Genomic DNA, 17171 nt, shown 5'->3' with positions numbered 1-17171 from the left:
CAGAAAACTCGATTGCGCCTAAGAAACTTTGACACATTTTTTACTTGTTCTTGTATCGTTTTACGTTGCGTCCAAACATACTCTCGGAAATGTGTCAGGAATTTTCTCACTTAACAGGAAAAGCGATCGAAATTTGTAAGCAATCGAAAGTAAACTTTGTTTCTTTATTGCGACGAAAGAAAGTTTTCCAGTGCAACTGTAAACAAGTAAAAAATGCGCCGAAGTTTCTTCGGCGCAGTCGAGTGTTATTTATACCAATGCTTTGTGAGTCGCGGCCAGGTGGTGGCTTGTTTATAGCGTTGGCAGACGCACGATCATGGCCGACTTTAACCGCAAATAAAATAAAAACTACTGAGGCTAGAGGGCTGCAATTTGGTATGTTTGGTGATTGGAGGGTGGATGATCAACATCCACATTTGCAGCCCTCTAACCTCAATAGTTTTAAGATCTGAGGGCGGACAGAAAAAGTGCGGACGGACAGACAGATAGCCATGTCAATAGTTTTCTTTTATGGAAAACTAAAAAATCAGGTATCATGAAAATTATTAGGAGACAGACCCACTAGTAGTGGACGTGTTAGAGAAAGATTTTTCGTACTATTTACAAAGAGATGATAGAAGCTTTCGCAATAAACTCAGAAGTAGCCACCAAATCCTGGAGGCGCTGAAAGAGAGAGAGAGAGAGAATAATTGCTTAGCCTGAAGCAAGCGGGTTTTAATAACATACAGAGACTCATAGTTTGGGACCCATTTGAAGGGGCGACTCTTCTTGCGCCCGCCCGCTCGCCTTGTTTAACAGGAAATTCAAGTAATGGTGAATCTCCCGTGACGATTGCTAATTTCGGTCTGCTTTCCTAAACAGTGATTGCGTCATGTTCAATTGCAGCCCTGAAATCGGAACGGTGGAGGGGCATGTTATGCGACGACATTATGTGACGACACTAAATGGCTTATAAGGCGTCTCCTGTGACTGCTGCTTGCCCAAGCTGATGTGGCGAGACTGGGTTTTGCTTCTTGTGGGAAATTCTGTTTTCCGTTGCTCCCTGGGGTGCATAGCAGTAGAAAGGCTTAGGAGCGGCGTTGTAGCAGTCGTTCTGGCTGCATTAAACAGTTCGTGGTTAAATTCCTCCCTATTTCTCTGTAATTTTGTTTCTCGACAGTCGCAGTTTAGGGTAAGCAATAATTTTATCCTGACTTATGGTGTAGCGTTTATTGTACGAGAGTTATTGAAAGAAATGTAAGGCAGTGGTAATGAGCGAAAATCAAACGAATTTTTTCATCAAGATTTCATGATTATCCGCTTGCTGGTAATAATGCAACCACTTAAAGCTTCTATAACAAATAAATCAGCAATTTTCTGAAATATGAATCTGAAGCAAATAGATATCTGAATGTACATTAGCATTGGAATGAACGAGTTTGCTTGCTTATTTTAAAGCCGTGTGTTCTTTTTTTTTATAACGAGCTAATGTTAATTTTCATTAAGTGTGATAGTTCGTGTGAAGTATAATGCTGGAAAAATTAGTCAGAGAAAAAATTTGATGCAATTAAATTAATTTGGTTTTGACTCCTTCCACTGTCATTTCATTATCATTCCACTTTATTAGAGACTCCAATTACCGTTAAAACATTATGTAAGGTTTTTGCACGTTTGTTAACCATTGTCTGATTGCTTATGCTAAAATAATCAGCTGTGCTCTAGTTTATTGTTTAAACACTTTTCGGTGTTAAATACAGGTGATAAACTTGGTTTGAGATTCTCTTGGGGATCATTTCCGTGAAGAATGAGGTGCTGCTTTCTAAACTACAATAATAAAATGATCATAAATACTTGAAGTGTTGATATAACGCTTGCTATGGGTTAGATCACGTTAGTGAATATAGTTCCCCAGCTGATATAGATCTTCAACTGTCGAACAAAATCCTGAGTTGTATTAAATTTTGTCCCCGTAGCGGTAGGCATTACTGAAGGTTCTTTGCAGCGTCCCTTCGGCCCCTAGCTGCAAACCACTTTCATTCCTTTTGCTGTACCTCCATTCATATTCTCTTTCTCCGCTCTTACTTTCCATCCTCTCCTAACAGTTGCCTCATAGTACAATTTGCGAGGTTTTCCTCCTGTTACACCTTTCAAACTTGTCTGCTATCAACTTCCCTTTCAGCGCCGAATGACCTCATACGTCCCAGTGCTTGGCCTTTGGCCAAAATTCTATATTCTATTCTACTCAATAAGAACAGAGTCTCTTCGTCGTTCGTGCCGTTGACGGAATCCTGCCATTGGTTATTGATTGAAGGATTTTTTTTTTTTTTTAGCGGTCGGAGCTCAGATGTTTCTTTAGGGTCCCTGCGTCTCGCATGAAAGATTTGGTGCCGCACCGGTCCCTTGTGTGTTGTGCCGGGAAATCCACTATCTGGGTTCTGGGAGTATTTTTCATCTTTTGTTAATGAATTTTATTCTCGTGGTTTTACTCGTGTGCCCTTATCAATATGTTGCGCGTAGGTCATGTCGAACTGAATTTGGTATCTTACATTCAATTTGGTATCTTACATTCAGTCCTGAGGTCAGATGTAACATCATTGCTGTAAGTGAATAGAATTAGTAGTATCAGAAGGCTGCTACAGAACCGTTTATCAGGTAATTTCTCTCTCTCTCCGTAGTTGGGGTTGCGGGGTTAGTGCCGTCAGCGTGCACCTCATGCGATGCACTGTAGAGCCATTTAAGTTCTTTGCAGCGTCCCTCTGGCCCCTAGTTGCAACCCCTTTCGTTCCTTTCACTGTACTTCTTGCATATTCTCTTTCTTTGCATCCTACTTTCCTAATCCTAAAACCTCTCCTAACAATTGTTTCATAGTGCAACTGCGAGGTTTTCCTCCTGTTACACCTTTCAGACCGTTTACTGTCAATTTCCGTTTCAGTGCTGAATGACCTCATATGTCCCAGTACTTGGCCTTGGGCCTAAATTCTATATTCAATTCAATTCCATTCTCTCTCTCTCTCTCTCTCTCTCTCTCTCTCTCTCTCTCTCTCTCTCTCTCTCTCTCTGTATGATTGAAGTTTTTAAATATTCATTTAGTTATTTTTTTGGTGAGGGGAGGGACTTTTATCTGGACGTTGGAAAAATCGAGTGCATTTTCTTTAAGCTAAGAAACATTCACCGCATTCTGAATTTACCATTTTCTTGTTGCTTGTTCGATCAGTTTCGACGTCGTATGTTCATTCTTTCTTGGATTAATTTATCGGTGATATTGTTGTGTTTCGTGTCTGCCTTTCTCGAGTGTTATTGATGAAAACTGGATACCCTTCGCGTCTCTCTCCTCAAGCACTGAATATCGAAGACCGCTCCTGATTCTTACGAGCCAGTATCTTCCATCCGGCGCCAGTATTTATTTACCATTCCCCTTGTATTTTTTGGGTCCTTCCAGCCGTATCTTCAAAACTGCCTTGGAGGAACGACGCGAGTGTCTTTTATTTTGATATCTAGATTTTCATGTTGCGTTTTTATGAGGCGGGGACGTCGCCTCCCCAAGATTTTGTGTATCTTCGTCTCCTATGTTTTTTCTTCCTTTTACTTTATGCTATTGGGTTGTCATACTAGCAGGAGATTTTTGTGGCTCGTTTCTTGTTGCATTCTTAAATTTTGTGCGTATGAAAAATTTAGTATTTCGAAAATTTTTTAATTTTAATTTTTTTTTTCCAGAACGTTGTAAGCCTCACGTGATAAACACAGATCATGACACATAATCCAGATATGCATATAAATATACAGAGAACAGATTAGCTTACTGGTTCCCCCTCGAAAAATGTATTTTAGACCAGAGGGAGTTCTAACCCCGCGGCAAAAACATAATCAATTCCCGTCAGAAGAAAAACAATAATTAGATTTACGCTCGCTGCCTTTTCGCTGTTTGTGTCCTAAACTTGTTTGCTGAAAAATTAACTTTTAGCTCCCTGTTTTCGTCCTCGTCTGAGGTCGATGTCGAATCGAAGTTCCGAGAGAATTGCCATTTCGTTTTCTGTTTCTTTTTTTTTGCTGTTGGTGTTCCGGAGAAGAAGGTCAACGCTTGGGTCTTCAACTTGCTGTTGAATTGTTTCTTCGCTGACATTTTGTTGTTTCTCGCGTTAGAAATAAGCAATTGTGACGTTTGCTTTTTTTTTTTTATATCCGTTTAGATAATGAAACAAAAGGAAAACAATAATAATTTCTTGATACGTCTTTGACACTTCTATTTCATTACTTATATATATATATATATATATATATATATATATATATATATATATATATATATATATATATATATATATATATATATATATATATATTATATATATGTGTATATATATTGTATATATATTTATAATGCATATAATGAGAGTAAAATAAATAACTATTTATGTTTGGAGACGGAATTTGTAAGATGGGTAACGTAACTTGCTAAAGGAAGGAAAGATGGTAGTTACACGATTGCCGGCAGCGCTTGGCACAAATACTAGATTCTCATCCTGAGCTGAGGTGAGCTGGGTCACTGGGTGTCTAAGATCACGGGGTCACCTCAGTCAGGTCAGTCAGTCGTCACAGTCAAGGCAGCGACTTGATGATCCACCATCATTTTTTAGTTTTCTGTAAAAGAAAATATTGAGATGGCTAATTTTCTGTCCGCCCTCAGATCTTAAAAACTACGTAGGCTAGAGGACTGTTGATCATCAAACATACTAAATTGCATCCCTCTAGCCTCAGTAGTTTTTATTTTATTCAAGGTTAATGTTAGTCATGATCGTGCGTCTGGTGGGTCGGGAAGTTGGTTCAAATTAGCAGGTACGTTAGGCGGCAGCCTGTCAGGGAACAACTTCAGGAAAGTACTTAGATTCCGATGTAAGTCAGAAATTTATATATATATATATATATATATATATATATATATATATATATATATATATATATATATGTGTGTGTGTGTGTGTGTGTGTGTGTGTGTGTGTGTGTGTGTGTGTGTGACTGTTTCATCTTGTACTTAAACGTCTGTTACTTTGCTGTTATGAGCTCCTTATCAATTACAAAATCCCCGCTTGTTCTTCAGTTTCTTACATAAATTTGGAAAATTAATTCATTTTTCAATATATTGTACAATAAAAATATTGTAAAATATTGTACCTGTACACTGTAACTTTTTATGACATGAGGTATGATGGTCTGCATTTGCAAAACTGCGTCCACTGCTCGTTTTCACCTCTTAAGATGAGACACGAAATCATTATGAAATCAGCAACTGTCAACCCCGTATGGGGGTAGCGCCATCAGTGCACCTCACGTGCAGCACTGTGGGCTTTACTTAAAGGTCTTTGCAGCGTCCCTTTGCCCCTTAGCTGCAACTCTTTTATCCCTTTTACTCTACTTCCGTCCATATTCTCTTTCTTCCATCGGACACTCCACCCGCTCTGACAGTTGATTCATAGTGCAACTGCGAGGTTTTCCTCCCGTTACACCTTTTAAACTTTTACTGTCAATTTCCGTTTCAACGCTGAATGACCTCATAGGTCCCAGTGCTTTGCCTTTGGCCTAAATTCTATATTCTATTCTATTCTGTTGACCTGAGCAGTGAATTAGGTATCTAGTTGTTAGACTGCTGTGGGTCTCAGCTAGGGTGAAGAGGAGAAAAACTAGACGTGACCGTTCACTGTTTTGGCAAAATGTATACAGTTGAAAGTGGCGAGACTGAACGAGATGACCCTACGACTTTGGGCTCTTTCTAGATAGTGACCCCCAAGGGTTTTCGGGGGTCGTTATCTAGGGCTGATATTTCTTGGGGTCATATCTCATAAGTATTTACAGTCTTTTATTTATGTTTTTACGGTCTTACCCAACGGGCTTGTACTAAACACGCCGCAGAGATGGACACATACCTGGTTAAAACCCTTAGGGGTCACTGTGTAGAAAAGTTCCCGAAATTGTAAATTAGGGCACTCTTGTGTAAAATGTTTGAAATTTACATTTTATGTTTAAGCCTTATCAGCCGTTTGCTCCAGTGGCCTAAAATAGTGTTAAAACTAATGAGGCGACCGTGCGGCCAGTAATTAGGCCCGTAATTGTGGAATTAATGGCGGTTAATGATCATGCGTGGCTCCCTTTCCTCAAATTGGGTTAATATAGTTATTTCTGTGTTATCACCTGTGCTTTGCAGTGGTGTCGCCGGGAGCGGTGACGTATTAAATCTGTGGAATATTTTTTTCAGAGTTTCATTATTTCTGTTGTCATTGTATACCCTTCGTTCGTAAGCGTCTTTTCTTATAATAAATGCATAGTTCATTTAGGGGATGAAGAAAGAAACGATTCGACAGAAAATGTTTATTTAATGTATTTGATGGACTCTCTTTGTGCAAAGACTAAATTAGCGTAAACAGTTTTATTTTTTTTTTTACTAAATAATGTGGGTTCAATAAGTGCCCAGTTTTTTTTATCGTTTATTAGAAGAATACACTAATGCAGTTTTACATTTATTTCACAGTATTTACATAATTTTAAAATGATAATTTTTCGTCTTACCAGGAATACAATATGTTTACATACATCAATGCTAAAAAAAACCAACAGTGGGAATATTATAATCCCTAAATTCTGAGTGAATTATATTCCATAATATAATGATATAATATATGACAGTTATCACATCTACAATTTCTACAATATTTTTAACCCTCATAATTCTTACAACCTTCCAAGTAATATACTTGAATGTTTTCGTTACTGGAATCTGAGACATTGCTTCTTTCGTCCTAAGGTCGACATTTATTGTGATGAAGACAAGGACAACATGCTGTCAGTGCACTTCACGCGGTGCACTGTAGGCATTACTGAAGGTTCTTTGCAGCGTCCCTTCTGCCCCTAGCTGCAACCCCTTTCAGTCCTTTTACTGTGCCTCCGTTCATTCTCTCTAACATCCTGTTTTCCACCCTTTTCCAACAATGTTTCATAGTTTAACTGCGAGGTTTTCCTCCTGTTACACCTTTCAAACCTCTTATTCTCAATTTTCCTTTCATCGCTGGATGACCTCTTTGGTCCCAGCGCTTGGCCTTCAGCCTAAATTGTATAGAAACTTGCAGAAACCCTCTTTGTCAAATTTCTCCAATGGCCCCATTATGCTCCACTAATGACCATAAAGTTTGTCAATATACCGAACCGTGACAATAATGAAATTTCTCCAGAACGCCTCTTATGATATTAGGAAGCTCGGTGTCTCTCGTCTCGTCCAGAAAATAAACGAGCTCTATCGATTTCAATGGAATTACGTAAAAAGAAGCCACGAATTATGAAATTCAACCACTGATAGGTGAATATGTCACGGTATTATTTCGAAATTTGATTTATATTAAGCTTGGATGAAGACTTAGATTTTGCTTTATATCATCATGTTTGTTTAGTAAGGTTAGTAATTTGTTTCCTTGATGCCATTTTCTTTATTTTAGATTATTGTGCTTCCCATTAAGGACAAAGTAAAGTGGTGTATTATAAAACAAATGTTTGCCCCTGCGTTGCTTTTTGCGCTTGTACAGTAATGTAAAGCTTTGGTCATAGCATCGGGTGCTCTGTTTAATAGGTCCTTTAATTTTTTTTTTTTTTACTTTCAAACTAAAAAATATTTGCATAGTATTCTATTGCGTGAGTATTCTAGCATATACTGAAAATTACTTTTAAAAAATCCTGTGATATTACATGACGGGGGTGGGTACGCGGAAACAGAAATAGTTGAATATCGCAATGACAGTTCATACGAACCTTTGTTTCATTCTCGTATTTTTATTTTTGAAGGAGCAGACTCTGTTATTTTTGAAGAGAACAGACTCTGTTATTTTTGAGGGGAACAGACTGTTATTTTTGAAGGCAACAGACTCTGTTATTTTTGAACAGACTGTAAATTTTTGACGGCAGCAGACTGTAAATTTGAAGGCAACAGACTCTGTTGTTTTTGAAGGAAACAGACTCTGTTATTTGTTGAAGGCAGCAGACTTATTTTTTAAGGCAACAGACTGTAAATTTTTGAAGGCAACAGACTGTAAATTGTTGAAGGCAACAGACTGTTATTTCTGAAGGCAACAGACTGTCATTTCTGAAGGCAACAGACTTATGTTTTAAGGCAACAGACTCTGTTATTTGTTGAAGGCAGCAGACTGTTATTTTTTAAGGCAGCAGACTGTTATTTTTTAAGGCAACAGACTCTTGTTATTTTTGAAGGCAACAGACTCTGTAAATTGTTGAAGGCAACAGACTGTTGGCAACAAACTCCGGCAGCAGAACACAAACTCGCACAGACCATGTGCGAGAGAGAGAAAGAGAGAAAGGGCTGAACAAAAAAGGACTCTCGTCTTTCACGCTCTGTGGGAAAATTGTCCGCGGTGGTTGACTGGTTTGACGATGATCAGGCAGTTGGTGTAACCTTGGACGTTTGGTCTTTCGCCATCACCATACCAGCGACTCTGAGGAGGTACTGGTACACCTTTATATTTGTGTCGCGCGAAAGAAATGAATAGAGGGAACCGAAATCATACCACAGGTGTTTCGGGTACACCTTTATTTTTGTGTTGCGCGAAAGAAATAAGTAGAGGGAAGCGAAACCATAACTCAGGTATATCAGGCTTATTAAATTTTGCTAACGCTTTCAGAAATTCGTTAGTAACATCATAGAAGGTTAATTATATCTTAGATCTAATCGTTCAGTTTCGGTGTTTTTAGGTGTTTCTTGTGGTAGAAATTATCTATCTATCTATAATAATAAAATCCGAGTGGATCTTGTTTGTCCTCCCCCGGGTGACAGTTGGAGAGACATAACACAGCCACCCACCCCCTGCATACCGGGTGTAGGTAGGGGAACGGGAGGGTAGGGGAGACATCCACGCTTCTCCTGCAAACCTGTTTGTCCGGCCCGGGTGGGTTCGGGATAGGTAGGGGATCGGGAGAGTAGGGGAGACAGCAGCCCCTGGTTCTAGCGTGCGCGCGCCAACAAGCTCGTCGGGAAATACTGATCAAACCAGTTGACCCTCGAGTTCTCGAATTCCAGCCATCATCTGCAACAAGGTCCCTGTCCAAAGACACTTTCTCTGTTTATTTATAGCGTGAAGAGGGTGGTGGTCACTGTCTCAACTTTTTGACAGGAAATACTCTGAATATTTTACCATGTTTAAAAGAAAGATGTCTCAAAAGGAATGGTATGTCATACGGAGGATAAGATCTGGTGTGTTTTTGAAAGTGAAATCCTCATTTTGTTATATTGATTGATATTATATATTATATATATATATATATATATATATATATATATATATATATATATATATATATATATATATATAATGCTTAAAAATCACAGTAGAGGCACATGACTTCAGTATATAAACGAATACCACTTCTGCCTGTCATTTTCTGTAGTTTTTTATATATATATATATATATATATATATATATATATATATATATATATATATATATATAAATATATATATTATATATAGAGAGAGAGAGAGAGAAAGAGAGAGAGAGAGAGAGAGAGAGAGAGAGAGGAGAGAGAGAGTGAGAGAGAGAGCAAATTACCGAATATTTTGATCAGTAACGTGGTCAAAACGACGAGTATATGATTAGTCACAAAGTTGAACGTTCGTCGTATTTCCGGCTGCATGTTGTGTCATTTTCTTTGTAATTGGTTTTCCAAATGAAACGTGTGAGACAAATTGAATCTTTCCTTCTTTGTGTATTTTGATTTAGTTTGTTGGCTGGCAGAGTTCGACGGATAGTTTTTATTCTCTTACAGCTGTTTGATGTCATTTGTTAGTTTGAATGATACTAAACGTCTTTATCAGACATCGTTATATGGAAATTTGGGATAAAACACTTTTATGTCATCTAAGTTTTGTCTTGTACAGTTTCTTTTTAGGTTGTAGATTTTATCACAACCGGAGCGATTAGATTACGTTAAATTGAATTGAATATAGGACTTAGGCCAAAGGCCAAGCACTAGTACCTATGAGGTCAGTCAGCTCTGAAACGGAAATTGACAGTAAAAGGTTTGAAAGGTTTAACAAGAGGAAAACCTCGCAGTTGCACTATGAACCACTTGTTAGGAGAGGGTGGAAAGTGAGATGGAAGAGAGAGTATGAAAAGGAGGTACAGTAAAAGGAACGAAAGGGGTTGCAGCTAGGAGCCTATGGCACGCTGCAAACAACCTAAAGTAATGCCTGCAGTGCACCGCATGAGGTACGCTGACGTTACATTATATTACGTTTTGTTCTTTTCTATTAATTGGAACTTCCAAAGTTCAAGCGCAGGTGCAATGCATTACCACCCCAATGCTGTTCTCCTTGCATTTTAATGCATTTTCTTCTATTTATTAATTTATTTTTTTTATTTTTAATAAGTGAGATCTCTTCTGTATTTCCCTTTACCTTCTTACTTCCTTATGAGCACCAATACGAGTATTCTATGGAAGTTTGAATTTCAAATCAGTCGCCCCTATTGGCTTGTTCCAGATGAATAGGGTTCATCTTCTGATTAATATATAATCATCATCATCATCATCATCCGTAAAAATCTCCTAATAGCATGAATCACTAAAATGTTGAAAAATACATAGTGGTGTAGATATAAAAATATATTTTAGAAATATATATACAAAAGAGAGCTTTCGAGAACCTGCTCGATTCTCCTTTTCAATCTCACCGAAAACAATAAAGCAAGTTTGGAAGTAAAGTTTTGAAAAAAAAAACAAGTATATAGTTAACAGAAGAAAACCGGTCGTAAATCTGAAGATAGCCAATTTTGTAGTTCAGGTAATACCATCGTTCTTCGTAGATAAACTAGCTAATCGTCTCGAGCGTCTAAGTGACAGTTCAACCAATGGGTCAGTCCTGTGATCGTCCAGATCAGCTTGGGCGCCTGTAGCTTTACTTCGAAGATTTTCTTTAGTGTTTTTCAGTGAGACGAAGGAGGAAATCGAGTAAGGTCCCAAAGTTCTCTTTTTGTGTATGTGGAATGAGCAACTCGGTAGGAAACATCTGATCCTCAACGGCTGGTGGTTCTCAACTGCACTAAACACGGCCTAGATAAAAATATTCATCTGTGCTGTTGTTTATGAAAAAATGCAAAGGTATCGTGTTTAGTACTACTCCCCTGATTGGGAATGTATTTTGCTGTGTGTAGTACTAAATCCATGGGGACCAAAATGCCCCTGGGTGCACGGATCTCCCTCAGGCCTTAGTACTAAACACGGTCCCTAGAAACACATTTGACATTACTCCCAGGGTTCTCCAACACGCCGAACCAATGTAGACGAATCACCGTTTCGCCGTGTTTAGAACTAGCCCTCGGAGATCAAATGTAACATATTTCTTAAATATATATATACATCTACACCACTGTGAATTCTTCACCATTATAATAATAATAATGATAAAAATTTCTGTTAATTCCAAAATTTGGATATACTTCCTGTAGCCCAGGTATCCTTTTATTTCCGCAGGACGTGCTGAACCAGACGGTGGTCCTGAGCCTGCCCGATGTTGTCAAGCTGTCGAAGGCGGGCGAGGGCGTGGCGGGGGTCGAGGAAGTCCGCCAGTTGCTCCTGCTGGTGTTGGGGTGTGCCGTCCAGTCCTCCAGGAAAGAAGACGTCATCGATAACATCAAGAAACTCGACATCAACGTTCAGCACTCGATCGTCGAATGCATCAAGGAGGTGAGTACCTGAGTCAAGGATCTTTGATCGCGATTTTTACCTGTTCAGCTACGGAAATGAGCGACATGAATGCGGTCCTGGTCGTTTCGGCCGTAAGTCACTTTAGGCCGTAACATCCAAAGCAATGTAAGACGTTATGTTTATGGTGTTTACCATTATTATTTCATGTTTTACGTACATCATCCAAGGGGTCGGTACTAAACACGGCGCCCATTTTGCACGTGTATCACGTAAACGACCCGAAATGCTTACGGCCGAAATGACTTACGGCCGAAACGACCCGATATGCCTATATATATAATGTAAGGTTTCTGTATTGTTTATATATATATATATATATATATATATATATATATATATATATATATATATATATATATATATATATATATATATATATATGTGTATAATGTATATATGTGTATGTATATACATATATTTATACATGTGTATGTATCTATGCATGTTAAAAGTGAGAAAAAGCTGCTTTTTTGAAAACTATGGTAATGTACCCTGTAATTCAGTGAGAGTTAATTTTTTGTCGTACTGTATTTTGCCTTAACCTGACTATTAATAAGTCACAAGGGTTTCCGTTCTCCAAGGCCTCTTATATAGTAGATATCGTCATGGAACCCTCTGTGTTTGCGTCATTCTTGAGCTGGGAGAGATATTTCAATGTCAGGTCACACGGCCTCAGCATACTCTCTCACCCTTTAGAATGTAGTATCACATTGTTAGCTTGGGAAGCCATACTCAAGTCTGTAAGTGAAAAAAAAATATAGCAAAAAAAAATTCTCCCTCATTCATGGTTGAAATACCTGCGTGAGAGTACGGATGTATTTTCGCAAAGATTTCTGAGGAAAATTCTGTGCTGAAGGTTTTAGTTTTCTGTAAAGGAAAACCATTGTGCGGGCTTTGTCTGTCCGTCCGCACTTTTTCTGTCCGCTCTCAGATCTTAAAAACTACTTCGGCTAGAGGGCTGCAAATTGTATGTTGATCATCCACCCTCCAGTTATCAAATATACCAAATTGCAGCCCTCTAGCTTCAGTAGTTTGTATTTTATTTAATATTAAAGTTAGTCATAACCGTGCGTCTGGCAACAATGTAAGGTAGGCCACCGCCTGGCTTTGGTTAAAGTTTCATCGGTCGCAACTCATACAGCATTATGCCGAGACCACCAAAAGATACATATATTTTCGGTGGCCTTGATTATACGCTGTAGCGGCTGTACAGAAAACTAGATTGTGCCGAAGAAACTTCGGCGCTTTTTTTTTTTTTACTTTAGTTTAGATGATTCTTATATCATTTTTCATACATTTTAATATATTTTAATGAAACTGGTACTAACTGGATGATAGCTAGGTATTTGTTCATATTAAAGTTCCTCGATAAATTAGTAGATTGTTAGCTGGTACGCTGGTATAGTGGTTAGTGTCGTGGGATCCCACTTAGATGTCGTGGGTTCGCGTCTCCCCCAGGGTGATGAAAAATCACTGGCTCTCTATCATGATCAGTTACTGCTGCAGCGTAGGGTTTGGGTGGGAGGTTGAGACCAACATTCTTTGGAAGCTTGAATTTCAAGTCAGTGGCCCCTGTTCGCTTCTTCCATGTGAATAGGTTTCATCTACTGAAATAATAATAATAGTAATAATAATAATAATTATAATAATAATTAGGAGTGGATTTCACAACCCATCAGATAAATAGAGGATGTTGAAAACGTATGCTTAAGAAACTCTCTAGGATTGTTCCCTGAAAGATTTGGTATCGTGTTGAGAGTTCCTCATTGGATGGGTCGATATCGTACTCGGATAGCACTCTCCTAGGCCCGCGTTCGATTCTCCGGCCGGCCAATGAAGAATTAGAGGAATTTATTTCTGGTGATAGAAATTCATTTCTCGCTATAATGTGGTTCGGATTCCACAATGAGCTGTAGGTCCCGTTGCTAGGTAACCAGTTGGTTCTTAGCCACGTAAAATAAGTCTAATCCTTCGGGCCAGCCCTAGAGGAGAGCTGTTAATCAGCTCAGTGGTCTGGTTAAACTAAGGTATACTTAACTTTTTATCTGGTTGTTGATGGTTTGTGATATCCGTCTGCCCAGAGAATAGAGGACTATTTGTATTTGCATATAAAGTTACATATATGCATAATAATAATTTAATTATCTATGCAGGGTTTCTTACGTTATGGTGACAAACGATGAACTTAATTTTTATACATACGACAGTAAATCTAAGCAGTCATATATATATATATATATATATATATATATATATATATATATATATATATAATGTACATACATATGTATATATATACTTTGTTTATATACATACATACATACATACACACGTACATACACACACACATATATATATGTATATATATAGATAGGTAGATATTTTATTGATCACAAAATTACAGTATTCCATAGTTACAAAAGATTCAAAATTATATTATTTTCATATCTTACAAAATAGTTTTTTTTTATTCCAATTAATGCCAAAATCCCATACAAAACCCTGGGTAAACTGGAAAGGAGCCAAGAAAAAAAATGATAAAGATGACAATATTTAGTGACAGTTAATTTTTAATAAGCTGTAAAGACACCTTCATAGGACGTCTGTGACTACAATGCAGTACATTAGCAGCTTTAAAATTAAAACTGGAATGTTGAAGCCAATTCAGAATCGAGTCTAAAGTGATGTTTTCGTTCAGTAGCATTTCATTTATGCTCTTGGCTGTAGCAAGATCGAATTTGGCTACTGAAATCGTTTGTTATGATATAAATAATATTAAGAAGTTGCGGATAATTAAATCGTTAGTAATGGAATATACAGTATAAAGAAGTATGGTATTGTTTTTACAAAAAAAGCACGAGTAATATTGGTAAGGATGTTTTTAGATGTTTTGGTATTTTTCTTACTGACGCATTGAGATTTTTTTTCTACTGACGTAGTGAGATTGATTTTTTTTGTATTGTGTTACTGACGTATTGTTACTGATTTTTTTTTTTTTATTTCTACTGACGTAAAGAGATTGATTTTTTCTGCTGACGTAATGAGATAGATTTTTTGTTTCTACTGACGTAATGAGATTGATTTTTTGTCGTATTTCGTAATGAGATTGATTTTTTGTTTTTACTGACGTAATTATATTATTTGTTTTTTGTTTTACCGGCGTAATGATTATTTTTGTTTCTACTAACGTAATATTTTTTTTCTACTGATGTAATGAGATATTTTTTTGTTTCTACTAACGTAATATTTTTTTCTACTGACGTAAGAAGATTGATTTTTCTTTTCGTTTCACTGACGTTGATTTTTGTTTCGTTTTACTGACGTAATGAGATGGATTTTTTCCGTTTTACTAACGTAATGAGATGGATTTGTTTCTATTGACATAATGAAATTTTTCCTACTGACGTAATGAGACTGATTTTTTGTTTGTTGACTGACGTAATGAGATTTATTTTTTTTCTTTACTCTTGTGCAACTTCGCCCAAAAGTCAACTTGAAGTTGATTAGAGGAGACGCGCTTTGCGGAAGTTGCAGGGAGTTCTGAGAAAGTTCTTAATGAGTGTTATTGTTTCTGATGCAAGGCTTTATGGTAACTGTATGAGTAGCTTTGTCATTATCACGCATAAATGCATTGTCATTGTAGTTACGTTCGAATGGGCTCTTTGTTATTTGGGAACGTAAAGGGTTTTTGTTATACAGTTTAATTGTGCAAAAAATTCCCGAGTTGATGAGAAAGCGAGTCGGCTTAGTGTCACCCCTTTTGTTGTAATATTACATCTTGAAGTTTTTGTTTTTTCTCTTTTTTCATGTTTGCAAGGCCATATTGACATATTTGCAGATTTCCGCTTAAATCTTATGAAGAGATGTGCCATAAGAGGTTTTCCCCCTAAGGGGGGCAGTGCCGTCAGTGCACCTCACGGTTGCACTGTAGGCATTATTAAAGGTTCTTTGCAGCGTCCCTTCTGCCCCTAGCTGCTACCCCTTTCATTCCTTTTACTGTACCTCCATTCATATTATCTATCTCCCATCTTGCTATCAACCTTCCCCTAACAATTATTTCATTGTGCAGCTTCGAGGTTTTCCTCCTGTTACCCTTTTATGTCTTCTGTTAGTTTCCCTTTCAGCGCTGAATGACCTTATAGGTCCCAGCGCTTGGCCTTCGGCCTGATTCCATTCCATAAGAGGTTTCCAGCATGGTAGGGTAGTAACCAATTTTGATCCAGATCTGGTGACAAGTTTAATTTGAGCCTTGTAGGAAGGTCAGTGATGCATTAATAATGTTAAAACCTTTTGATGGCGATCCTTGAACTTTCTTTAGATGTCCGTGATCTAATAGGCAGTCTTATATTAAGTTTGATCAGTCATCTGGACCGTTATCTCGGTCCGAGTATAGGATGGGCCATCCATTATATTTTGACTGACATGGATTTGTCAGGAAGGAAGACTTTCAGATTGCAAAAGCTTATTAACTATGTTCTCCTTACAAATCGTTTAATTTGATTATACCTGTTCTAGATAATCATTGTGACTCGTTCTGTTTTGCAGATTCATTTAACCCTCCGTCCTTTCAAACTCCACGCCCTTCCCCATTCCCAAATAATTTTCGTCAGGCTCAGTCTAAGTGAAGATTTTAGGCTACCCGGTCACGTCAGCCCCCCCTCATAAAATATTGAATCTTAAAAAGCTGAGGATATCATAATCATTTTCCGCCATTCTGTGCTAAGCTCACATCCGCTTCAACGCTTCTCATTATTCCCGGATAACTGAGATTTTAAAGTTAACTTGAGTTGAATATGGTCACGTGTTTAGACGCTAGGGCTAAGATAACAGATTCTAAGGTGGAGTTTCAAGGACTGTCAGGAAGGATAGTCATGTATATTCACATCTTTTAATGAATTAGGATAGGCTATGATGCGTGCGGCCGCTTTCTGCACTCTAAGGGCTTATTGTGAATTACACTAAACTCTTAAAATTATACACAAAAATATTTTTCTGAAAATTATCCAAAAAATATTCGGAAAAATTATGCAAAAAATATTGTTTTGAAAACTATATAAATTTTTTTTTTTTAGATTATACACAAAAATATATTTCTGAAAATTATACACAAAAATATTTTTCTTAAAATAATACACAGATATTCTTCTGAAAATTATACTCAAAAATATTATTCTGAAAATTATACTCAAAAATATTTTTTGAAAATTATACACAAAAATGTTTTTCTGAAAATTATACACAAAAATATTTTTCTGAAAAATATGTAAATTATTTTTCTGAAAATTATACACAAAAATATTTTTCTGAAAATTATAAAAAAATATTTTCTGAAAAATAAATATTTTTCTGAAAATTATACTCAAAAATGTTTTTCTGAATTATATACAAAAATGTTCTTCTGAAAATTATACACAAAAATATTTTTCTGATATACACAATG

At 37.2% G+C, this 17171-nt stretch overlaps 1 protein-coding gene across 1 annotated transcript in view; it reads left to right on the top strand.

Moving 5' to 3' along the window:
- The window catches only part of LOC136855408 (girdin-like), a 454012-nt gene that overhangs the window by 333315 nt on the left and 103526 nt on the right, over positions 1-17171 (top strand). The window contains 1 exon segment of the mRNA XM_067132402.1: positions 11498-11710. Within this exon segment, the coding sequence (XP_066988503.1) occupies positions 11498-11710 (213 nt within the window).

Source organism: Macrobrachium rosenbergii, chromosome 31, assembly GCF_040412425.1.
Source record: "Macrobrachium rosenbergii isolate ZJJX-2024 chromosome 31, ASM4041242v1, whole genome shotgun sequence".
In the NCBI taxonomy this organism is placed as follows: domain Eukaryota; kingdom Metazoa; phylum Arthropoda; class Malacostraca; order Decapoda; family Palaemonidae; genus Macrobrachium; species Macrobrachium rosenbergii.
This window is presented reverse-complemented; position numbering and strand designations above follow the sequence as displayed.